Source organism: Neltuma alba, unplaced genomic scaffold (assembly GCF_004799145.2).
Source record: "Neltuma alba isolate B1F8T4 unplaced genomic scaffold, ASM479914v2 tig00013288_pilon, whole genome shotgun sequence".
Lineage (NCBI taxonomy): Eukaryota > Viridiplantae > Streptophyta > Magnoliopsida > Fabales > Fabaceae > Neltuma > Neltuma alba.
Genome location: NW_021637574.1, coordinates 1 through 24,204, shown reverse-complemented (window position 1 = coordinate 24,204; position 24,204 = coordinate 1). Strand labels below are relative to the sequence as shown.

General features: G+C 33.6%; 4 protein-coding genes across 5 annotated transcripts; 1 reads left to right on the top strand and 3 right to left on the bottom strand.

The window, feature by feature from the left end:
• Positions 1-2,094: 2,094 nt before the first annotated feature.
• LOC114736042 (uncharacterized) lies at positions 2,095-3,287 on the bottom strand. Its single transcript, XM_028923822.1, has 2 exons — positions 3,120-3,287; positions 2,095-2,655 (listed from the first exon to the last, which is right to left on the bottom strand). The coding sequence occupies exons 1-2, from the start codon at positions 3,285-3,287 to the stop codon at positions 2,095-2,097; spliced, it is 729 nt and encodes a 242-aa protein (XP_028779655.1).
• Positions 3,288-6,667: 3,380 nt separating this feature from the next.
• On the top strand, positions 6,668-7,102 carry LOC114736041 (zinc finger A20 and AN1 domain-containing stress-associated protein 1-like). Its single transcript, XM_028923821.1, has one exon. It carries the CDS (start codon positions 6,668-6,670, stop codon positions 7,100-7,102), a length of 435 nt encoding a protein of 144 aa, XP_028779654.1.
• A 759-nt stretch (positions 7,103-7,861) lies between these two features.
• Positions 7,862-11,683, bottom strand: LOC114736049 (eukaryotic translation initiation factor 6-2). The gene is made up of 8 exons (XM_028923830.1): positions 11,524-11,683; positions 10,763-10,833; positions 10,505-10,601; positions 10,032-10,117; positions 9,780-9,824; positions 9,006-9,136; positions 8,366-8,476; positions 7,862-8,294 (listed from the first exon to the last, which is right to left on the bottom strand). Exons 2-8 carry the CDS (start codon positions 10,770-10,772, stop codon positions 8,037-8,039), a joined length of 738 nt encoding a protein of 245 aa, XP_028779663.1. The 5' UTR covers positions 10,773-10,833; positions 11,524-11,683; the 3' UTR covers positions 7,862-8,036.
• Positions 11,684-13,984: 2,301 nt separating this feature from the next.
• Positions 13,985-16,366, bottom strand: LOC114736048 (peptide deformylase 1B, chloroplastic/mitochondrial-like). Of its 2 annotated transcripts, XM_028923829.1 has the most exons (7): positions 16,142-16,366; positions 15,908-16,046; positions 15,532-15,724; positions 15,219-15,329; positions 14,984-15,046; positions 14,368-14,493; positions 14,087-14,272 (listed from the first exon to the last, which is right to left on the bottom strand). In XM_028923829.1, exons 1-6 carry the CDS (start codon positions 16,356-16,358, stop codon positions 14,395-14,397), a joined length of 822 nt encoding a protein of 273 aa, XP_028779662.1. In that variant the 5' UTR covers positions 16,359-16,366; the 3' UTR covers positions 14,087-14,272; positions 14,368-14,394. The 2 variants fall into 2 exon arrangements, with proteins under 2 accessions (XP_028779661.1, XP_028779662.1); XM_028923828.1 differs by having other exon boundaries at positions 13,985-14,493.
• Positions 16,367-24,204: the final 7,838 nt, after the last annotated feature.

The following is a 24,204-nucleotide window of genomic DNA, read 5'->3' as shown; positions in this document are numbered from 1 at the left end:
TAATCAATTGTGTTGCAACCACATGCGATGAAAGATTTTAATAGGGCTGAGAAAACAGGTGGAGCCTATCGGGTGAGTCTGTTTAAACCTATTTAAGTTGAGAGCTGAACTTGTAATTTGGAGTCTTCATAAAGAACTCGAACTTAAAAAGGCTAACCTTGTAAGGCCAAAAAATAAACGGGCCAGCCTGTTTGAGTCCGCCAATAATAATTTTTTCTTAATTTATATATTTTTACCCTAACCTGAGTTACTAATATTTTACACACTCTTCCTCTCACTTTCAATCTTTTACTCACTCTTAGCTTACACTTTAGTCTCTAATGATATTAAAATAAATAAAATATATTCTCCATATCCTAAATCAAATTTAAAATTTGTATTTATTGGACCAACAGATATATATATATTAAAATAAACAAAATATATTCCCCATATTAAAACAAAAATTTTAATGATGGAACCAACAAATATTACCAATTTGTATATACGTTATAAAATTTTAATAAATAAATTAACACTTTTTTTCCGGTGACTATATCAAAATTTTTACTCTATATTTAAATAGAGTTAGACAAACAACTAGATAAAACTAAAAAAGACCATCATGAACAAAAACAAAAAAGAGAATGACATAGTTACCTCATTAAAAGCATACTATAAATCAATTCGAAGTGCTAAGATATCTTAGACTTCTCATGAGATTGTACATCAAAGTGATTTTCACAATTAAGGGCTAAGAAAAAAAATAAGCAGACAACATAGAATCAATCCCCAGTGGTTGCCAAGTTAAAACTTCTAAAACAAACTTAACATTGATACTTTTAAATAAACTTACTAGTGAGTAAAAAATTCAATTCAAAAAGACAGAAGAAGACATATTAGACTCCAGAATAACTATACATGTGAATAGAAGTCATATTAGACTCCATAATAGTTAAATAGTATTGAGAAGATATTATTGATATTTTTAGAAGTGAAGAAGAGCCTATTACTAGTAAAGCACAGATATCATTGCAATTGATGATAATGATGATGAGGTTTCAAATATGTTTTTTTAGTGAAAGTGTTTGTCTACTTTTAATGAAACTTTAGGATGTTAATATTATTGACTTGTTATGACTTATGGCTATTTTATATGTTTTTGTATGTTGATGGAAACTTAGATATGATGATCTTTTATATTTGTGACTTAATTTTATTCATTTTTATGCATTTTACCAATAATTTTATTGATTTATTTTCAATTTTTGATAAAACATATATGAGAAATATGACAAATAACATTATTTTTTTAAACGGGCTGAAAGCCCGTGAGCCAGCCCTGAACCTATCTGCTTAAGGGTTAGGCTTAACGAATTAGGATATTTTTAAAATTTTGGTCTTATAGGGCCGGCCTTTTTAAGCCTGCTAGCCTTGTAAGGTCGGGCCGGCCTGCATTCCTAGTTCTGCCTTTTAACATGTAGAATTCATATAAATAGTTGGATTAATATAATTTTTGTCCCTAAAATTTGAGTTCATTTTGATTTTGTCTATTGAGCTCATTTTGATTTTGTCTATCAAATTTCAAACTCGTGATTTTAGTTTTTAAAATTTAATGTCAAGATACAACACTTTTCAAACGAAAAGGGGACAATTGCATTTTGGGACTTGTTCTTTTCTTCTTCCCCCTCCAACTCTTATCCACACAAGATCTTACATTTCAAACGTTTCAATAGATTTTTCATATTGTTGCACCCCTAAGGACCAAAATTTTTTAAGACAAAGTAGACTTTAAAGATTGAAACCCCGATTTTGAAATTTGAAAGACCAAAATCAAAATAGATCCACCAAAATAGTTTGGAAAGAAATTTATAAATTTAGAAGATAAAATGTATTGATGTTTTATATTTAAAACCATATCAAACCCTTGAATTAGCTCATATACTTAGTACAAGAGAGAGTACGATCCACGCAATCAGAGTAGACACATAAATACATACACATATATATAGGCCTGGTGATGAGTTCCATTTTGATTGTTGAGACCCACTATATATCATGCCTACAGGCTCCATGCATATCTCCAACTGCACTGAATGAAAAAAGATCACACAATTAACTCATCACATCTCCTCTGTCACTGCTCGTCTCCACCTTCGTCACTTTCCTGTTATTATTGTTCCCGCCAACAAAGTCAAAGTTGTAAAGCACAGGCAAAATAGCCATGTTGCAGAGGAGGACGAGGAGAGGTCCGAAGATCCAAAGCAAAAGAGGCAGAGCCGAATAAAAAAGCCTGTTGCCCACTGTGTTCAGCATAGTGCCCTTCTCCAAGAGGTCGGTCAAGTAGTTTGGGGTCAATATGGAGGCCACAACGACGTCGTCTCGCGGAGCGCATATGAGGATGCCCACTTGGTTGAGCAGCCTGATGGAGAGAGAGTGACAGAAGAAGGAGAAGATGAAGATGGTGAGGATGGTTACGTACTTGAGAGACACCACGAATTCGTTGTACTCGGCTCCAAAGACGGCGTCGTTTAGAGGTTTCTTTGCGCTGTAAGTGCTGCTTATCACTGCCGCTAGACCTGCAGCTAAGAGGATGGAGGTTGTGGCCATAAGAGTGCATCCGATTAATTGATTCCGAAGCGACTGAGCTGCCGCAACGTTCTTCTTTTCTAAATCCTATGCACACACATCAACAACATCATTTAATTACTATATTCATAAAGAAAATTTGATCGAATTTTGATTTTGATCTCTATAATTTCAAATCATTAGTTTTAATTCTTATAATTTTATAAGAACTCAATCTGAGTTTAAATATACGAACAAAACCAAAAATCATTGAAAGTATGGAGACCATTGAATTCAAACCAAATTCTTAGGTAACTATAGGGATGAAACACCAACGATTTGAAATCATAGAAATCAAAATCAAAATTCAATCAAAATATAACCATTAACAAAGGTATTAGCCCATGCTTAATTATTCGATTAGCAAGTAAGAGAGAAGTTTATTTTTAAAAGGATTTGTTTATCAATCAGTGTGAATAAGCAGCAATATATATAAGTAAAATATTATTCGAACTTATTTATAATTAGCTAAGTTGTTTTAAATTACAGACAGAGATAACTATGATGATTACCTTCAGGATGAAAGAAACCCAGGAGCGTCGGATATGAGAGTTGATTCCAAAGGTGGTGGTGAGAGGCTGTGTTCGAACCTTATGCCATAACCAAACATAATAAGTAATTGTAATTACAAACCCTAAGGGCACCAGAATTGCATCCAGATAATACTTCTTCCATTCCATTCTTTTTTCTTCTTCTTAACTTCTCTTTGCTTTGATTCTTTATGATCAATTTTTTGTCTCACTCTTTATGTTTCCTCAGTTTTCGGACTCAGCACTATATTGGTATGAATTTATAGTGCAAAAATTAAAGGCACACAATTTTCTGGAAGATTATTCCTTTCCTTGTATTGGGTTTTTATTCTTATTTTGTCCTTTGTATATATAGCCACTCTCACTTTTAAGGGCTTTATGTGACATCACACTTGCCAATCTTTGAGCATTAATATTGATTTATAATTCAATATCGTTTGGAGCACAAGATTAATTTGTATATATTGGATGGCTTTTTCTTATTTTTAGATAACCCAGAACATATATAATATTTTTGAGCAGTCAATTATAGTAGCAAAAATCAGATGAATTCACATTGTTAGTGTTAATTAAAATTATTAGTGTCACGTAATTTTTTTTTTTTTGGGGCAGCCAAATTATATAAATTCTTAAAATTAGGTGGGAACTGTATAAGTATGGTACGAGCACCTACTACTTTTTGATATGCTTATTTTTATTTAATTTTTGAATTCTTGGGCTGCTTCTATAATTTTAAAGCCCGGGTGACGCTTTCTAGTTAGAGCAAAACTTTTACAAGCCACCCCATGAATAAAAAGAATGTAGAATGAATGGATATTCATGAACTAGTATTAAGTTCCATAATGATTCATTGAAACTAATCAAATTGAAATCCTGAGTATAATACATAGAAGATACATTTATTCCAGATGATCACAAGGATTCTATATGCTTAGTTATTCCTTTATTTCTCACTTGGATGTAAATCTATCATTCACACTGTAACCGAATATTTTGCAATCAATATGCCCAATTTTTTTTTAGATAGAATTTCAGTAATTTATATTGTTTATGACTTTTAGGTAACACGATTTATAAAAGTTAAGGGGGTTATGTGTAAAATTTAATCTGAAATGTAAGATCTATTAAGGTAATACAAAACTAGAATGGAAGAAATATCATCATCAACAACAAAAGAAATGGATATTATATTAGATCTGGTCATAAATATTAAATTTATTTTGCAGGCAATTTTATTAGAGGCACTGTTAATACTAAATGTGTACATCTTTTTTCAACAATGATTCTAATATTGATTCACCATATTATAACTTGTGAGGAACTCATCCCTTCTATTAAATCCAATCTCTGTTGGCACCAGAAGGAGCAACTGATGAGCTTGAGTGAAGAATCTGATTTTATGCATGTGTTTTATAATGATTTTGATCCAGATGGTCCGACCATGGGCTGGTGTAGGTGCCAGCTCATTCTTTTTAGTATTGGGCCGTTTATGCGACCTGATCGTTTTGGGCAGGATTTTTGTCCTTATTAGACCGTTAAGCAAAATGGGTTTGCAAAAATTGGACAAGCGTTTCAGTGGGGTGAGGGAATAATGCATTGAGAAAGCAATATGAGGCCATGCTAATAAGATTGGGTCTAGCAAAAAAGATTAATCTCTTATAATATGATAAATTAAGATTAATCTCTAAGAGAGATACTCACATATAGCATCTGATTATTTCGAGAATATGGGCCAACCCAGTGCTAAAGGGCTGGAATTCCAAAAATCTCTCGTTTTGCTAGGCCTGATCCTTAAGCTAATAGACTCAGGGTTGGCCTGCGGACTTTTGGCCATTTGAGCAAAAATACAATTTTCATTTTTTTTGTTTCATTTATAAAAAAAATGAAAATAAAGTAATTTATAAATATAAATGAAATGAAATCATAAACATAAAACATCATTATATCTAAACTTCTTCCAACATCTAAGAACATATGAAAAATCTACCACCAAGATAACAATATCCAAAAGTTTCATTAAGAGTGTAAATATACAATAGACAAATACTATCACTAATTTTTTAAAACTTTATCATCACTATCATCAATTGCTATTCTTTATGAGTATATTCTTCTTTTGTGATAAAAATATGAAGTTTTTCTCTTTCATAGAAGTTTTACTTTTAAATTTTTCAATCTATCTATTATTTTATTTTAGTTTGAGATATATTATTGTTAGAACTCATATATTTCTAATTCAAATTATACAATTATAAGTTGTATAAATATTAAAATACTCTGTTATCAAATATATATAGTTTAAACACATATAATATAAATTAAATTATTATTAAAGTCTAAATTTATCTTTTTTTTTTAAATTTAATTGAACAAATTATTGTCTAAAACCAAATAAATCAAACCATTTTATAAAATTTAATTTTAAACTAATAATAATAATTAAATATTTGAAATATCATTAATAATGTAAAAAAATCAATAATATTAGTATTATAAAAAATTAAAAAATTAAAAAATTATTTTTAAAATTTTCTTTTGTCATTTTCCCTACTTTCAATATATGTAATGATTTCCTATTTAATTCTTTCTATTTATACCATTAAACATGTACTCCTATTTAATTTTATTTAATTATTACGTAATTAGTGCGATCTTAGTCGAAGATCCGACCATAAGAACCACTGAACCAGGAGCCAAGGACGTGCTGGTAAAAACTTTTTTTTTTAACATTGTTTTTCGGAAAAAACAACAAAAAAGCAAAGGAAACTGGATGAGTGGTGATTTGGATTTAGAGTTGTGCCAAATCTATTATTTGGATGTGTGTCTGTGTCCGTGTTTGGATTTAATACAAATCTAAGCATTTTTTTAATTACAATTCCTTTATAATATCAAATATCCAATCTACGTTAATTATTTCAAATATCAACCATCCTTTTGTTTTTTCCGGCGATCGATCATCCTATTTTATTATTATCCAAACATGCAGAACGATTCATATATTAATATCAAGTCACACAAGCAGGATAATTCATTTTTATTGGTGTGGATTTTTATACTGCCCAATCAAAGAATTGTAAATAAATAAAATTAACTATATAATTTTAAGTCTAAAATTGAAGTTGAAATCTATTTAATCATTTAAAGAAAAGAGGTGGCCTTTTCTCTCCAAAATGAGAACTTTCGGGTAAGATTCATTTTATAATTTGTTAAATAAACCTGATGTGTGTGTGGATCAATTTTAATTTCCAATTTAAACTTTTATAAAAAAAATTCAATTTAAATTTAAATCATGATTTGAAATACCCGATCCTTTTTAGAAAATCTGATGAGATAATCTTTTTGACTAAGATATATTTACTTATCATTATTTGAGATTAAATTATGCATTAAGTGCAAGCCAAGCCCTATAAATAAACCCCCCACGCCTCACAAAATTCCCAACGCGCTCGTCTTTCAAAATCTCTGAACACTCGCAGCTCGGAAACGCTCTCTGATCTGAAGAAAACAGCAATTTCTGGGAATCATCATCAATGGATCCACAACTCTGCGCTAATGGCTGTGGCTTCTTCGGCTCTCCCGAGAATCACAACTTGTGCTCCAAGTGTTACAAAGATCATATCGTCAAGCTCAATAAAACGATCAGTGAATCAATGACAAGTCTCGCCGTATCGTCTTCTTCATCTGATGAACACAAGAATGAAGAGTCCTCGTCGATCGGCTTCATGAATTTTGGGGTTTCTGCTTCGGAATCATCTGATGAGTTTCAAGAGAAAAAGAGGTGCAAGAGTTGCAACAGAAAGGTCGGAGTAACAGGTGGATTTCGGTGCCGATGCGGAGACTTGTTTTGTGGGAAACATAGATATCCAGAAGAACATTCATGCACGGTGGATTATAAGCAGATTGGTCGTCAACTCATTCAAAAACAAAACCCACTTTGTGAAGCTGATAGACTATTCAGAGTTTAGATGATTTCTTCTGAGTTCTGCTCAATTTGTTTTTTTTTGTTTAGGAATCATTCTTTAAAGTTGTCATCGACAATCAATTTGTAAAGTTGTGGTCATCTTCAGGCATCAAAATCTGTTAATTTTATTGCCACTAGCAACATGTTGTCTGAAAGTATCGTGACCAAATCACCAGCACATACCTTGATCAAAGTTGACCACAAATATAGGAGTCCTTTTTTCCTACAGTGCATTTGGATAATTTTTTAAAAAAATTATTTTATACCCCTCTGGATAGAATTTATTTTTTAATATAAATTACATTACAAAATGAGTTTTACATTGATACTAGAGGAGTGTTAGTTAAACATTCACATCAACATATTTCTTTTTGAATTAATATAAAAATTTTCAAAAATTAGTTGTTGTGTTTTGCAGTTGAATTAAGATGTTTATTTACATCACATTCTTCGACAGAAGAATTTAATAAACACATTTACTTCAATTTTTTTTTTCTGGAAGATATTCCAGGAGGAAACTCTAAATTCAGTTTATGACTTGTCTCTTAAAATTTAAGTACTTCGCCGGTTCCTCAAATTAATTCCAGAACTGATTCAATGATACCGAAAACAGAGTAACACGTCCAATGTTTTGAGTTGTGACACCGTTGGAAGCATGGACTTTTAAGGTATAAGCATCAATAAATAAGCTTGTATTTGCCCTCAAAGGAAACCACACACAAGATGTCGGCCATAAATTGGTACATCCACGAAGCCAAGATTAAAATAAACATGAAAAATTCTTGATTGACACACGGAATCATAAACCAGTACCAAAGCTTACAATCAAGTCAAAAACAAAAAGAAAAAGAACACGAAAACGAAACATAATTTTTTATCAGAACAATTAGAACACATTTAATATCAGTGCGCTATGGTCATTAACTAGAACTACAAACTTAAACGTAGGTATCAATAAGCGATCTCCTCATCTCGTCCACAATAGCACTAGGCTGAGCTTCCCTAAGCTTGAAAACACTCTCAACCACTGAGAGTTCTGTTGCCGTTGTGTCTGATCCACAAAAGGCAGTCCAATCATTAACAGTCATGCCAGCAGCTATGACCTCACTACCGCGATTCACAGTCCCAGCAACCAAAGGAACCTGAAGAAGTGTGGAGAGCTCATCCAAGTCTTCAATCGAAGTGTGCGGGTGAACCTGCACCAAATTTAGGGTCAGACTAAAGATGATGTTCAAACAATTTAGAAAGAATCTTTGATTCTCCTTACCAGACCACCTCTGTTGGAAAAGGCGCAGTAACTTCCAACAAGAATATTTCCGGCAATGGTCTGCCTGAAAACTTCTACTCCCAGCACGTCTGCAATCAGCTGCTCAGTTTCCTGAACAAAGAGGTTCGCAAATTGATGTCCAGATGGAACGATGGTGTTGCGTTTTTAACAAGTGATAAAGACTATCAACAGAGATGACGATTCCAATTCTATTAGCATAATGGTCTCCCTTAATAAAACATTAAAATATTCTCAAATCACAAATTAAATTACAGCAAGACTAAATAAAAGCTGGTCATGCATTAAAAGAACAGCTTTGGTTGGGAAGCCTTTGTATAAATAAAACAAACTCCTCAAACATAATTATGTGCGTGCTTTTCAATAAATTATTTACAATTTATGGGAGTTGTCAATAAAAGATGTGATAAGATTCAGATAGACACGCAAGAAAGCACGGTGTCAACTTTAATTTTAGGCCTACATGCTTGATAATTGCAAAATATGAGAAAAATTTTGCTCAAGGAAGAGGAAAAAAGAAACATTGAGTTAAGGTATGAGCATCCCTCCGGAACAATTTCCAATATAAAACAAGAAAGTAAAGGACACAAAACATATAATAGATAAACAAATAAGGAAATACCCTATCAAGATCAGTGTGCGCGAGTGCCACATGGTCATTACACGCTATACAATTTCCAAGAGCAGATAATCTTTCTTCTACACGCTGAACAACAACTTGATCTGGTAGACTGTTTCTTAGATGTTGAAGTTCTTTTGCAGTAGCCGTAACAATAACATCATAAGTCAGCATAGTAAGCATGGACTTTGAAGGTGATTAAGAAACATTAGACTGTCATACAAACAAAAATACTAGTAATTTATAAGCCATAAATTCCTACATAGCAACGGCACAGAGTATCATAATTGACAGACATAAATAAGCTCATCAAACCCAACACTGATAAAGTTCGTTGAATCATGTTTGACCAAGACAATTGAAGATCCTGGATGGTTGCAGATAAACAACAGCTTTTAGAGTCATTTTAACACTCAATAAAATATCAAACTAAAATATGATAACTGGATGAGCACCCAGAGAGTGCCAGATAAACCAACTATCAGAATGAGTAACTATTGCATAAGACAGCCAACAACCTACAGATAATACACTGAAGTTAAACATATTAAATATGACAAATTCATCAATCATTAAATGAGATAACTCAAGTGAACCGGAGTCAATTAAAGTAAATATCACGTGTTGCAGCAAGATATTGAATACAGATAATTTCTCTGACAATGTTTGGAGGACATCCCCCCCACCGGGGGACCAAAAAAAAAAAGAAGAAAAAAACAGAGAGAGAGGGGGCTAGAGAGAGCATAAAAGGCCAATAATACATATAAGTGGAATCACCTTGGTCTGTGGTATTGTGTGGCAAGAGAAGCCCATTCTTGTTTCCTGCAACCCAACAAAAGAAACTAAGCTAATCAGGTCAAATAAGATGGTAATTCGTCTCAGAAGCTGATATTTAAGAGAAAAGCATTTGTGAGAGAGAAATAGAGCAAGGCCATCTGTTAAGTGTTAACTGCCCAGGGGGTATCCATAGCGAAAACTAATACAAATTAAGAAAACAAGAAAATAGAAGACAGAAAAGAGAAACTTTACCAGCACAAAGGCGGCCAACTATACGAGTGCCGGCAATGGAAGTCTTCACCACTGGGATAACACCTGATAATTCAGACTCAAAGACACTGTATCCAAATTAACTTGTGAGCATATAGGATTGACCAAATAGCCATGTTCAGAAAACCTACTTAACAGCCCTCTCTAGTTTAAAATCATAAATACTTTAAGGAAGACATTTAAGTGTTTGGAAATGAAACTCAACAAGGGGAGTTGGAATCAGTTCTGGCAAACTTTACACCAGTTTTTTGGTGCAAATTTTAAACTATAGGAAATGTGGGTCTGATTCTTTACTTGATCTGCAATTGCCCATAAACTTAACAAACTGCAAATAGCTAATAATAAATTTGAATCAATATTGAAATCCAGTCTCATGGATCACCAACGACACAGAGAGAGAGAGAGAGAGAGAGAGAGAGAGAGAGAGAGAGAGAGAGAGAGAGAGTCATGAAAACCTGTAGAAGCTTTCAGAACCTCCGATGGCAACCAAACAATAGGCATTGGTAAGTTTAGAGAACACTCCAACTTCACAAGAGTTCTCAAACATAAGTCCTGCAGAAAATACATAGCAGCATTCATTATATTATTTGGAAGGAGGACAAATGCGTACACTCCTACAGCCGGGGACACACACATACACAGGACAAAAGGATCCTTTGTAATCACGCATAATGTATATTAACAACGGAACAAAGCTTATACATCTCACTTACTAGTAGCCATGTTTGAGAGGATAGAAACCTTCTAACCCAGGTAAAACACTTGAAGACAATGAGCTGAAATTCTGTTCAACAGAACAAGAAACAGAAACGATCATTGATATGGATACCAATATGCATTACAAAGCAAAGTGTCTACAAGCCAAGCATACTTGTTCGATGTAAACAAGTGAGCATGGGTTATGCGATTATGCTATCAGGGTTGGTCTCATTAGACAAGCGGTAGAATTAAAGGGGGTGCAAAATGATAGCTCCCGTGGAAATACAATTATTCAAAGAATTTCATAAGTTTTACGATTTAAACACTTCGCCCAGCCCTTCTATTACCAATTCCAATGTTGATGCGCTCAAAAACTTTGCCTAACCTTTAGCAATTCCAGTATTCATGCATGTAAGATCACCTTCAACAACTCCTACCATGGCTGATGATAATAATATCTATTTCTTTCTGAAATTTTCATGAAACATTTCCGTTTCCGTAATTTCAGGTTTCTTATAGTAAAGCTCAACAAGCCTCGTGGTTACAAGATAACATTCCAAGAACCGTGGGCATGACATTTGACACAGCGCAAATAAAGAAAAAGATTGCCCTCCCAGGACTTTGACGCCGAAAACGTTTAATTGGGATTAAGCAAGAACCAAATATGGGCACTTCAGTTTCAACTTTCAATCAGGCCACAAGAAATTCCAACTTCCAATGATCATCTAAATGAGGGAGGAGAACAATCAATATGCATAAACGCGAAAAAATATACCGAGAGCAACGTGGAGGATCAAGCACGGGAGAACAGAAAACGGCAGCAGCGAGGAAGAGATCACCGGAGCCGTGAAACAGGGGAAGGGAAGAGCGGTTGCGGGAGCAAGCGGTGAAGGAGGAGGCTAGGGTATTTGAATATTTGACTGCGATGTGGTGATACTGATACCGTTCGCCTCAGATTTTTAATAAATGTGAGGCGTGCAGAGCAAGCATTTTTGTTGATTCTTTTTTCCAAAAGCATTTCCAAAAAAATTAATAATAATAATATGCTTGGCGAACACGGGCAAGCTGTGCTGGGAAACGGGCTTGGGTTATGAATTGGCGGCCCTCCAAACATGGCCGACCTGGAATAAGCCACTGTTTTATCCCAATTTTTTTAATGAAAATATATTAAGAAAACAGAAATTAGTGGTGCAAAGTAATTTTAAAAGGTATATAGATAAATGAGAAATTATATTATAGTATATAGGGTCCGTTTGGATTGACGGTGAAAAAAGTAGCTTATTTCCAATCTAACTTTTAGAAAAGTAAGATTGGATAAAAGTTAAATTGGATAAGTTGAATTGTGTTTGGATTGGAGTTTTAAAATGTTAGTTTGTAAAAGTGAGATTGATAAAAGGTTGTTTGGATTATGATTGAGTAAAAGTAAGTTTGATTGTAAAATTATCAAAATGGGTATGAATTTTAATAAATAATGAAATATGATTAAAAAAATGATTTTACATAATGCAATGAATTTAAAATAATTTAATATGAAGAGATGAAATTTAATAAGTAAATTAAATTTTAAAAATTTATAGAAATCATAAAAAAATATTTTAAATATAAAGTGAAACATTAAAAAAAAAAAAAAGAATGGAAGGAAGTACATCAAGAGTCTATTTTATGATGGTATATAGATTGAAGCAATTTGAATGGGAATCACATGACTTTTGATTTTACCCAAAAAAAAAAAAAATTGGTGTGCGTGTGTGTTACGACTTTTGAGTACTAAAATTTAACTTTACTACTCTTTTGACAAAAAGGAAAAAGAAAAAGAAAAAATTTTCCTAATTCCCACTACCGTTTGTCGTGCATGGGGTTGGTGGTCTGTTGACGAATGGGACCTGCACACTTATTAACGCTCATGCTCAGTCACTGCACAATATCTAACACATTAAAGCCAATAAGCTCAACCACCAAACGCTTAGATCGACTGGTTGGAGGTCGTTTTAGTTTAACCAAGGTCAGGGGTTCGATCCCGCTTAAGAACGTAGCAGCATTTGCAGTAGGCAAGCTTGCCCTTGGAGTCCCACAAAGTGCCGCTCCCAATTAGTTTGAGCCCATTGATATGTCTAGAAGATAGCCTTGGCTCACGATATTAGGGGAAGAAATAAAAACAAACAAAAAACAAAAAAAGAAGCCAATAAGCTCAAAATAAGTTTCTTCTCTGGGCTTCTATTGGAATGCACGTTCAGGGAGCTTATTGCAGACAAGCTACATTGGGTTTAAGCCCTTCCAAATAGGAGCAATATCTTCAATTGGACTTCTATCCAAAATAAGCTGCTTTTCGCCCATTTTAAGCCATAGCTATAACTAATTGTTTAGTAACACCTGAGATTATCAAAACATTCAAAACATTTTGTTGAAAACTTAAACGACAAATTGGCTTCTAAAATTCTTCCTGGAAGATCGCAGGCATAATTCTGTGAGTAACAGGGTATGCTAATGTTTCATTGTAGGGGGTGTATATTAGTTTACTTGGCAATTAGTACAACTTAACAATGAGATTGGCCTAACCTTGTTTTGGGTGCAATGAGATAGGCCGAACGAGAAGAACACCGAGGCATTCGATGCATGATGGGCTCAGAATTTAGATGGTGGAGGGCAATTCAACTTACTCATATAAGAGATTATTTTTAAATATCTTTGAATCAATGCGTGTGTGAATACACAAGTCCTTTAAAACTACGTATAAACCCCAGACTGAAACCAATGTTGGCTCAACAAAGTATGTGATAAAAAAAATATAAAAACAAAAAATAATATAGATATTACATCTTTTTTTACAATGTCATTTCATAAAATATAAATATTAATTGCATATTAATTTATTAGTTGATATAGAGTACAGCAATGAAAAATCTTGCTGTTAATTGAGGTACCCTACAGAAATCACATAATGTAATTAGATTTTGTTGACAAACTTTTAGAATGGTATGAGCATTGTCCGAAATATTTTTGTTACATATGGAGCCTGTACAAACATTGAATAAATTTCAAACAAAACAAAATTTATTGCCACTATTCTTTTTGAATTATAGAAGTAAACACTAGTGACTTGAGATTACCTCCTACTCACGGCAGAACTTCCATATCACTGGGTTATAGGGCTATTGGCTATGGCTGCAATTCTAATTCTAGTGATCTCCATCCTCATCGTTTTGCCCCTATTCAGAACATAAACTCCCAGAACATAATTATCCTCATCTTTAAGAATCATTCGTTGGGAACCTGCTAGTTCAGTAGTTCGCCAATAGCATGATGTGAAGGCCAATAGAAATGAGCGAAAGAACAGTAGAAGATGGAGAACAAACATCTATAATCCGAGAATGAAAAAGCGTCCACAACTAATTCCTAACAATAAATACACATTGGTCAAGAGATATAACAAGCTCTAGCAGTAATCATGTACTCTCCAACATATCCAGCCAAGCGCAGCAGCTGTCTAATTTTTCGTTGTTTTGAGGACTTCAAAATAGAATTTCCCGTATGAAGTAGATTATCGAAATATGAGTAAAATTAGCCCGTAAAATAAGAAGCAGTTTTCCAATCGATAGAAGAAGGTAAACATCAGGAAAACCTCAGCCGTTGATTGAAGAAGGTAATATCATTTTCCAAATCCAGTAGCAACTCTCTTGCCCCTCCGGTTTTCGATCTTCTCAGGGCTTGGAAGTCCAGTCTCAACTTCGTACTTACTTTCTAAGGCCTGTGATAAATTAAACAAAAGCCATTAACCTTTTTTTTCCTAAAGCTGGGCTATTTTGTCCTGCATAGACATGGTAACTCTTCATTCAGTTAAAAAGACTAGAAATAAACATCTTGAATCTAGGACTATTAGAATTTCCCTGACTAATTAGTTCAACTCAGACAGCAACTGTAAAAGATTTATTTTTCTCCCTCCCAATGGAAAGTCACCAGTGATCATGCATGTAAAGAGAGAAGGAAAAAACATATGGTTCCAGTTGAAGTTTGAAATTGCAATTTCAGATTTACTGATCAATGTAAAGGATTATCAGACCCAAATGGTAGAGCATGTGACTTTTCAATAGAGTTACAATTGCCATAACTACCTAAACAAACCATATAAGCCACATATGTTTAATTGCAAAGTCCTCTGAGATAAGAAACGGGTTTGAATTTGATTAAGGAAAATTCTCTTGGAATGGAATGACAAAGAATGGTTTGTTCTTCCAAACCTGTAGTTGAGCACGGATGCTATCAAGAACTTCTTCAGTCATTCTCTCAAAGAACAGAACTCCCTGTAAACACGAAACATACAACACATAGATCAACAACATGTACTGACACGGAAATTATTCAAGATTAAGAAATCTTATTAGCACAAAATACCTTAGACATACATGACAGAGAACAAAATCATCATTTAAAAGCTGTAATGCTTGAATTAATTATTAAGGTTGAAAAACAGACCTGTAGATGGTCAAATTCATGCAGGAACACCCGCGCAGGAAGCTCTGAGAAACTGACTGAGAACCTTTTTCCATTGACATCACGCGCATCAATCTTCACAGATTCTGGTCTCTGGAGCACAAATAGGAGATTATCTTAGGCAGGAACAAGAATAAATAACCCATGAAAAAATCATAGTGGGCATGGTCATCAATTAAATGACACAGGGCGTATGTCCCTTTTACAGAGCATATATTGAAAAACCCATCACAAGTCTAACATAAAGCCCCATGACAGAAAGCAAATGGAAAAGGAACAGTTTATGTTTTCCTACCTGTACGTCACCATAAATCCCTGGGAAAGAGAGGCAACCCTCATTAAAAAGTGAAAGTTTCTTTGAGTATTTGCTAATTCTTGGATTAATAAGAGCAATTTCCTCTCCTTCACCACGTACACCCTCTGGATTGAACACCATAAGTTGTACATTGACTCCTACTTGGGGTGCTGAGAGTCCAATACCATCAGTTCTGTGGTAAAGGAAAGCAATCAACATTAATATCGAGATTTAATATATTCACAAGGGCGGACGCACGTTCAACGCCCCCTCCGGTTTCCTTTTTTCCCACATCCACATGCACAGTATTGATTCGTAGAATATTAATTTAAATAGAAAATAAAACAAAATAACCGCCAACAATTACGAGGCTCACTTGTACATTACGTCGAACATTTCGTCGACAAGCTTCTTCAGATTATCATCAAAGGTATCGATGCGCTTATTTCTTATCCTCAATCTTGGGTCTGGATATTTCACAACTTGCAAGGGAGCCTCGAACTGAAGATCGCCAGCTAAAGAAATCAGCAGAGTTCATCCAATTAGTGCCTCCAAATACCAAGGCGAGTTCATACGAAAGCATGTTTATGGGATTTGCCAGTTAGCTTACGAGAAGCGACTTCGTCTTCTTTAGGTGAAAACCCTCTTTTGGCCATCGCTTGACGAGGAATCACGGAAGGTCTTGCGTGGTACACGGAAGAGAAAGTACGGCGAAAGATGGAAGAATCGTGGAAACGATTTAGAATGGTGAGATAAGCAGACCGTCGATTAAGAGCAGGAAGAAGAAAATGTGCTGAGAAGAGCCTAGTAACCCCCCCAACATCCATGGCCACAGAGCACGAGAGGCGCATTCTGCCCAACACGTAAGAAGGGATAACACTTTAATCTATTTTGACTTCATTTTGGACTACAAAATTTAAAATTCTCCCCTTCCCTAATTTTATTTTCCCGACGGTTTGTATAATTTAATCAATTTTCTACCATTTTTAAATTAGTATATCCTGCTAATTTTTTAACTAAGGTGAACTTTGGTACACATATATAGGGTGGGTTTGAATCAGAATTTTATTTCATCTTACTTTTACAAACATAAATTACAATAAAAATTAGTTAATATAATGTGATTTATGTTTGGATAGACTTTTATAATAAAGTGAGTTTGACAAATTAAAACTTGCTGGACGTGTTTAGATTAGCGATGGGAAAAGTTACGGCTTTTTTATCCAGACACGACAAACAGTAAAAATATTTACTCAGATGCTATAAGATCAAAAATATTTACTCAGATACTACACTTGAAATCGTTCAGACAGTGAACGAGTTTAAATTTGTACAGAAGTTGTTCAGGCCAAAAATGACTTTAGTGGGACCCACATCCAAAATATGAAAGTTGTTCTTGGTCTGAACAACTTCAGTGAGACCCATATCACAAAATGGAAGTTGTTTTTGGTCTGAACAACTTCAATGGAACCCACTATTTGTCTTACACTCCATGCGTTTTCAGCTTTCATATTTTGACCAGACTATTTCTGCCTTTTGCGTGTAGCTTTCATATTTTGACCAGACTATTTCTGCCTTTTCCAACCACACACAAAGTGTTTCTTCCTTCCCCAAATATTCCCATCAATATAGAGTAGTCATTCAACGTCTCTCACACGTGAATACTTTGTTTTTGCATGTGAGTGTATAGTATGAATTCTATTTATATAAGGTATTCGCCATTCCCACTCATTAGAAGGCTTCTCTTCACTTCTCACATTCTTCTTTCTCTATATGTAAGGCATTCCCGTGAAGTAGGTAAATACGTTTTATCTCAACTTCAATTCTTCATACAATTCAATTCTTCTTTCTCTATATATAAGGCATTTCGCTTGAAGAATTGAATTTTATCTGTGGGTCCTTCAGTTCTTCTTTCTCTTTCCACAATTTCACGTGAAGTTGGTGGTATGTGTGGCCTTGCAAATATTGCATACATTTTATCTCAACTTGAGGCTTAATTTTTCTTCTGATTAAGGTACATTCTCTTGATTTTTTTTTTTTAAATTTTGATATGTATTTTGCTAAATGATGGATAAGAATTTTATATTTAGTCATTTTTACATGTTGAGTTTGTTTTAATTAAAAAAATGTAGACATATAATTAATTGTCATATAAAATAAATTACAGTTTACTTTTTTATAATCTGATTAAATATATATCTTTTTTTTAGTAGATAGTGTTTGAGTAAATATGTAGTCAAATTAAAAATATATTTAGTTAGATAATATTTGGTTGTGAGCATGGTAATCAAACTTCTCCTATGCCAGTCAATACGTCATGAAAAATACTTGAATATTTAAAGAAAAATTGATGGAATAATATTCCCCACTCATAAAATTTTAATATACTATGATAAAATTATTTTTGTTAAAATTACGTAAAATTTATATCAAAGCATGCGTAGAAGACAGTTAAATTATTTAACTATAAAAACCTTTAAAATATTGAAAATCCAAATCAGTGGTCCAAGTTATAATTTTTATTAAATTTATAATTATTTTATTATTTGATTATGCATAGTGACTTCATGTATGAATTTCATAAATTCGAGTTTACATACCTGTCACGAGTTTACTTAAACTCATGAGTTTGACAACCCTGGTTGTGAGCTTAGTCTAGTCTTGTATCTAGCCAATGAAAGCTAGCACTAAATGGTGTCAAAATTTTTCTAATAAAAAGAGTACTGATGGTGGGGTTAATAATAATGAAAGAAAGGAGTTTTTTTTTTTTGGAAAAATTAGAGAGGAGGACCTAGAGAAAGCAATATTTATTAAAGAGGATCTTAAAAATTATAATTATTTAGGCAGACCAAATAATAAACTATAAATTTAAAAAAAATCACTCAACAGTAATAGCTAATTGTTTCGTCATATTAAGTAATTATAATTTTTAAATAACTAGTGTGAAATAGTTATTAACATTTATTTTTGTTTTCAATTATAAGAATGTTTTTTTGGAGTCACTTAAACAGTACCTAATATAAAATTACACAAGTACATTTATTATAAGCTTATTATTATTTAATGTAAATTTACCTTTATGTGTTAACTAAAGTATACATCTCATCAAAAGCATTTATTCGCAATATAGAAATTAGAGGTTGAAAGGAATATAATTATTCGTTAATAATATAGATAAATTAAAATTGAACATTTGAAGTATGAAAGTGGGACCAAGAGAAAAATGAAGCAGAGGCAATTTTTTTGAATAAGAAATATTTTCAAATTAATTTATTTAATCAAATATTTATCTAATTTAGTCATTAAAAATATCCAATACTAGAACATAAGTTAGAAAAAATTTAGGAATGTAGTTGTGGGAGAATTTAATGTTTTTAAATATATTTAATCCTTCTAAATATTTATAGTTTTTAAGATCCTTTTTTATAATAAAACAGAAGTAATGATTTTAGCTAATTTTTTAATAATATTTAATTATAATATTTTTTTTCAATAAAATGGAATGAATAGAAAATTATTTATTTAATATATTTGAAATATGTAATTTATATTATTAATTTTATATTGATATATTAGAATTTATAATAAAATTTTAATATGTAACGTTTATTTTTAATTGAAATTAATTTTTAAGTTATTCTAAATATTTTTTATGATTGGTGTTCCACAGTCGTTGTTGATTAAAAGATATTACAGGTTACTATCTTACTTAAAAATGTAAATAAGTTTCTTAATAAATAGCCTAATTTTTGTAACTATAAATAAATGATTATTCTACTACTTTATTTTAAAAAATATATACATAATTGAATTAAAAAATAATGATATTATGGAGTTAATTTAGTTTTACAATTCATTTTTGTTTAATTAATAATTATACTGTATTATTAGGAAGCAGAATGGATCATAGAAAAGAGTTTGTGTGTATATTTGCAAATGGACGAATTTTTAATGGCCCGGTTGATGCAACATTTGAGTGTGATAGAGCGAAAGTAGTGAAAGTTGATCCAAATATTACATTGGATAGATTGAAGGAAGTTATTGGACGAAAACTACAACTTCCTCCCAATGAAATTATGACAAATCTAGTGTACAGATATCCTACGTGCATAAATCCACCACAATACCAAGCATGCAATCTAGAAGATGATTCAGATGTACAACAAATGTGACAAGTGAACCGTCGATTCTCAACTCAGTTAACATGTGCAGAGTTGTATGCCAATATAAGTGACTTGGAAGATGTTGGTCATATTGAATCACAACTAATAGACAAAAATGCTAGAAATACTCTTCCATCAAGTAGCAATCAGCTGAACATTATAGAAGAAGAATCCATGTTTAGCGATCAGATGGAAAATCTTCACCCATTTGAACTTCCCCAAGATGGTATCAACAATGGGCTATCTTGCTCTGTTCCTCAAATGGAAGATACTATGGATGAATTTGAGGAAGAAGATCAATATGATTCTTATTTAAATATTGGTGATGGGAATGATCATGATGACAATGATGAGCATGACGAGATCAACCAGGATAATGAGCTAGCATCTGCTTTCTTCTCGCATATTAACGTTGAGTCAGCTATGGCTCCTGAGTTCAGTGAATTAGAAGAAATTCCACCTTTCAGTCAAAATGAAGAGTTACATATCGGAAAGATGTTTAGCAATGTTCGTGTTTTGAGACGTGCGGTCAAGTTATACTCTGTTCGAGTTCATCACACATTCAAGGTCTATTATTCATGTAACAAGTATGAAGAATATCGATGCATTAACTATGGTGAAAGCTGTAATTGGAGAGTAAGAGCTTGTAAGAAGGAAAACAAAAACATTTGGCAAATTACAAAATATGGGGGGGCCCACACATGCTTAAGCACATCACTAACTCAAGACCATCCAAAGTTTGATGCTGATGTTATATCATCTTGTATCACAGCAATGGTAACTGATACGCCAGATGTGAAAGTATCTCAAATTATAGAGAGGATGCAATCCATGTTTGGTTATATAGTGTCATATAAGAAGGCTTGGAATGCAAAACAATTAGCCATTATCGTTGCTTTTGGGAATTGGGAGATCTCATATTCCTTACTCCCAAGGTAGTTGGCCGCAGTACAACACTTCATGCCTGGATCATACGTACAATTTTCAAATAAACAGTGCTCTCAAGTCAATGCGAATGGGGAACCAATTGAAATGTTTCGCCGTGTGTTTTGGGCATTCAAGCCATGCATTGATGCCTTTCCACATTTGAAGCCCATTATACAAGTTGATGGAACATTTTTATATGGAAAGTATAAGGACACATTACTAATGGCTATATCACAAGATGGTGACAGAAATGTTGTGCCGCTTGCATTTGCGGTAGTTGAAGGGGAGACAAGATCAGCTTGGACATGGTTCTTATGCCATGTGCATCATTGTATTGTAAAAGATAGAATAGAAATTTGTTTAATTTCAGACAGACATCGTTCAATTTTGGCTGCAGTTTCTGATCCTCAACATGGATGGCAGCCACCACATGCACATCATGTTTTTTGTCTACGTCATGTGGCCTCTAACCTTCACAAAGCACATGGAACAAATTGGCTAAAAGAGAAATTTATAAATATTGGTGAGATTTCTTGTGTTTTATGATATAATAACTTTATAATTATGATTATTTTTAACAAGTTAATAATTACTTGTAGGGTATGCGTATGAACGTCATGTTGTTGACCAACAATTAGCAGAGATAGTATTGCAACATGCATCTGCTGCTAGATGGATTGGAGCCATCCCCAAAGAAAAATGGTCACGTGCATATGACGTTGAAGGTCGACGTTATGGACACATGACAACTAACCTTGCAAAGTGCATGAATGGTGTATTCAAAGGTGTTCGAAGTCTACCCATAACTGGTTTAGTTAAAGCGACCATGTATAGAGTTAACAACTATTTTGTAAAGCGTGCCAATAAGTTCATGCATAAATTGCAACTGGTCAAGTGTTTTTTGAGACACTAACAAAGAAGTTAGACATAGTAACACAAGGTGCATCTAGATGTGTTGTTCGAGAGTTTGATAGAATATCAATATCATTTGAGGTTATGGAGCCATACAATATTCAACTTCGTCAATTTCGTCGTTGTTGCAAGGTTAACTTGATTGATAGAAAATGTGATTGTGGAGAATTTCAAGCAGAAAAGTTTCCATGTATGCATGCTGTTGCAGCTTGCTCACAAGTAGGCATTAACCATTTGCAATATGTTGATCCTGTTTTTAGGTTGGAAACCATGCAAATGGCTTACAGTAACAACTTTCATCCAATAGGAGATGAGACTTACTGGCCGCAAATTGATTGCCCTACTCTAATACCTGATCCATCAATGATTAGAGATAAAGGCTGTCCTCGTTCAAGTCGCATACGTAATGAGATGGATTGGACCACACCCAACCCACCCAACAAATGTGGATTATGTAGACAAATTGGTCATAATTGCTCTACTTGTCCTCAAAGTGTGGCATCCAGACAATAAATTATGTATTTTGCTTATGTAAAAAGAAAATTATATATGAAGATGAAATGTAAATGGTTTTTGTAATTTTTTATATTATGTGAATATTTATTTGTTATGTTGTGTTTAGATATTTGAAAATGGCACAATATCCAGAAGAAGTCATTAACCCTGGTCAAGAGGATAACTCACTTCTGTACTTACAAACTCAACATATTTCGCAACAAGTTTGGAATGAAAATGTAAGTAATCTCTCTTAACTACTACTTATTAATTCTATGCTTTAATACTAAATTTTTTTAAAAAATTTCTCTATAGGTTTCTCGAATCCTACACACTAGACGAGTCATGCATGCTAATCGAATGATTAAGCCACCCAATCAGATACTTGAATATCTTAGATTAGCTGGATTTTATGGTGTTGCGAGGGTAGGGCAATTTGATTACAACCGGAGTTTGGTCTCAGCCCTTGTTGAGAGGTGGCGTCCTGAGACTCACACATTTCATACTACACGTGGAGAGTGCACGATAACATTAGAGGATGTTGCTATACAGTTAGGCCTTCTTTGTGTAGGAATGCCTGTCATTGGGAAAACTGACTTTAATTGGCAAGATGTTTGTGAATGGCTTCTAGGGGTTAGACCACCTGCAGATAGAATACTTGGACAACGACTACTTATGAATTGGTTGGAAGAGCACTTTAATCACTTACCTGATGATGCAGACGATGTACAAGTTCAACAATTTACTCGTGCATATATTCTCAGGTTGATTGGAGGATATCTCATGCCAGATAGATCGTGTACTAGGGTGTATTTGATTTACCTTCCACTACTTTATAATCTGAAGAAGTTGGAAATTTTAGTTGGGGTTCAGCAGTTTTAGCTCACCTATATAGAGAATTATGTAATGCTACTAATCCAACTGAAGATGGGATTGGAGGGTGCTTATCATTATTACATTTATGGGCATGGGATCGTTTTCCTACGCTAGCACCACAACAACTGTATCTCCAGATCCACAGTCTAATATCTACCCTCTCTTACCTCTTTTGGGTTTCAGGTATGCCAAAATCACACAACAAATATTTCATATGTACTATTATTGAAATTTACAAATTTTAACACTACTTTTTTGGGTTGTTGATAATGCTAGATGGAAAAATGTAGGACAAAATCCTCGTCCAAGTGTCACATCCTTACGCCAATATAGGAGTCTTCTTGATAGAATGACTGATGATGACATAATTTGGCAGCCATATGAATCTTCTGAAGTGCGCCAATTGATTCCAGAATACTGCTTGGCAACACTTGAAATTTGGCTTGCTTCAGTTCCTCTAATATGTTTTCATATTATAGAATGACATCACCCTGATCGTGTACTAAGGCAATTCGATCGTCAACAACCTATTCCTGTCATGCCTGTTCATTTAGGAAATTACCATACAATACAACTACGTGGCAGAATAAGCACAAATTGGACTGAAGAATACTCAAACTTCATTGAAACATGGAATAGATGGCCACATGCTGTTGTTGATGCTCCTCTGGCACTGGGTGAACTTGATCGAACATCTGAGTACATGCAATGGTATTGGAGACATACAAGACGATGGATCCAACGTGTTAGTGGTGATACTGGCTATGTGGTAAGGTTTTTTTTAGTTTTTTCTGATCAATATCATCATTTTCTTTTATACGAAAATTTTTTCAAACCTAATGTTTTATTTATTTCAGGCTGACATAGCAAAACAGTTATATAGGCTAACAATTAATTCTTGTTCAACATGCTCTGATTACATTGATTATCGAGAAAGATTTGCTCGAGACCGGCATAACATCTTACTTGCAGTTAGAGAACAACGGTTTAATATGAATTCTCAACCAGCTCCACCACCAGTTGAGCTACCCCGTCCACAAATTCCTCGAGATAGACCAAGCAAACGGCGAGGCGATTACTTGTCTACTCAGCTACCAATTGCAAATGAAAATTTAAGTGAATAAGAGCCTCAAAATTTAGTCATTTTGATAAATACCAGTCTCATCAAGCCATATCACCTCTTCCAATCCAACTCATTTTACCCTCATCACATGCCATCATCATCAACATTATCCATTTTGACTTACCAATCCTCCTCAATTTCAGTCATTCATGTCCTTATTTGATGATCCTGCATTAT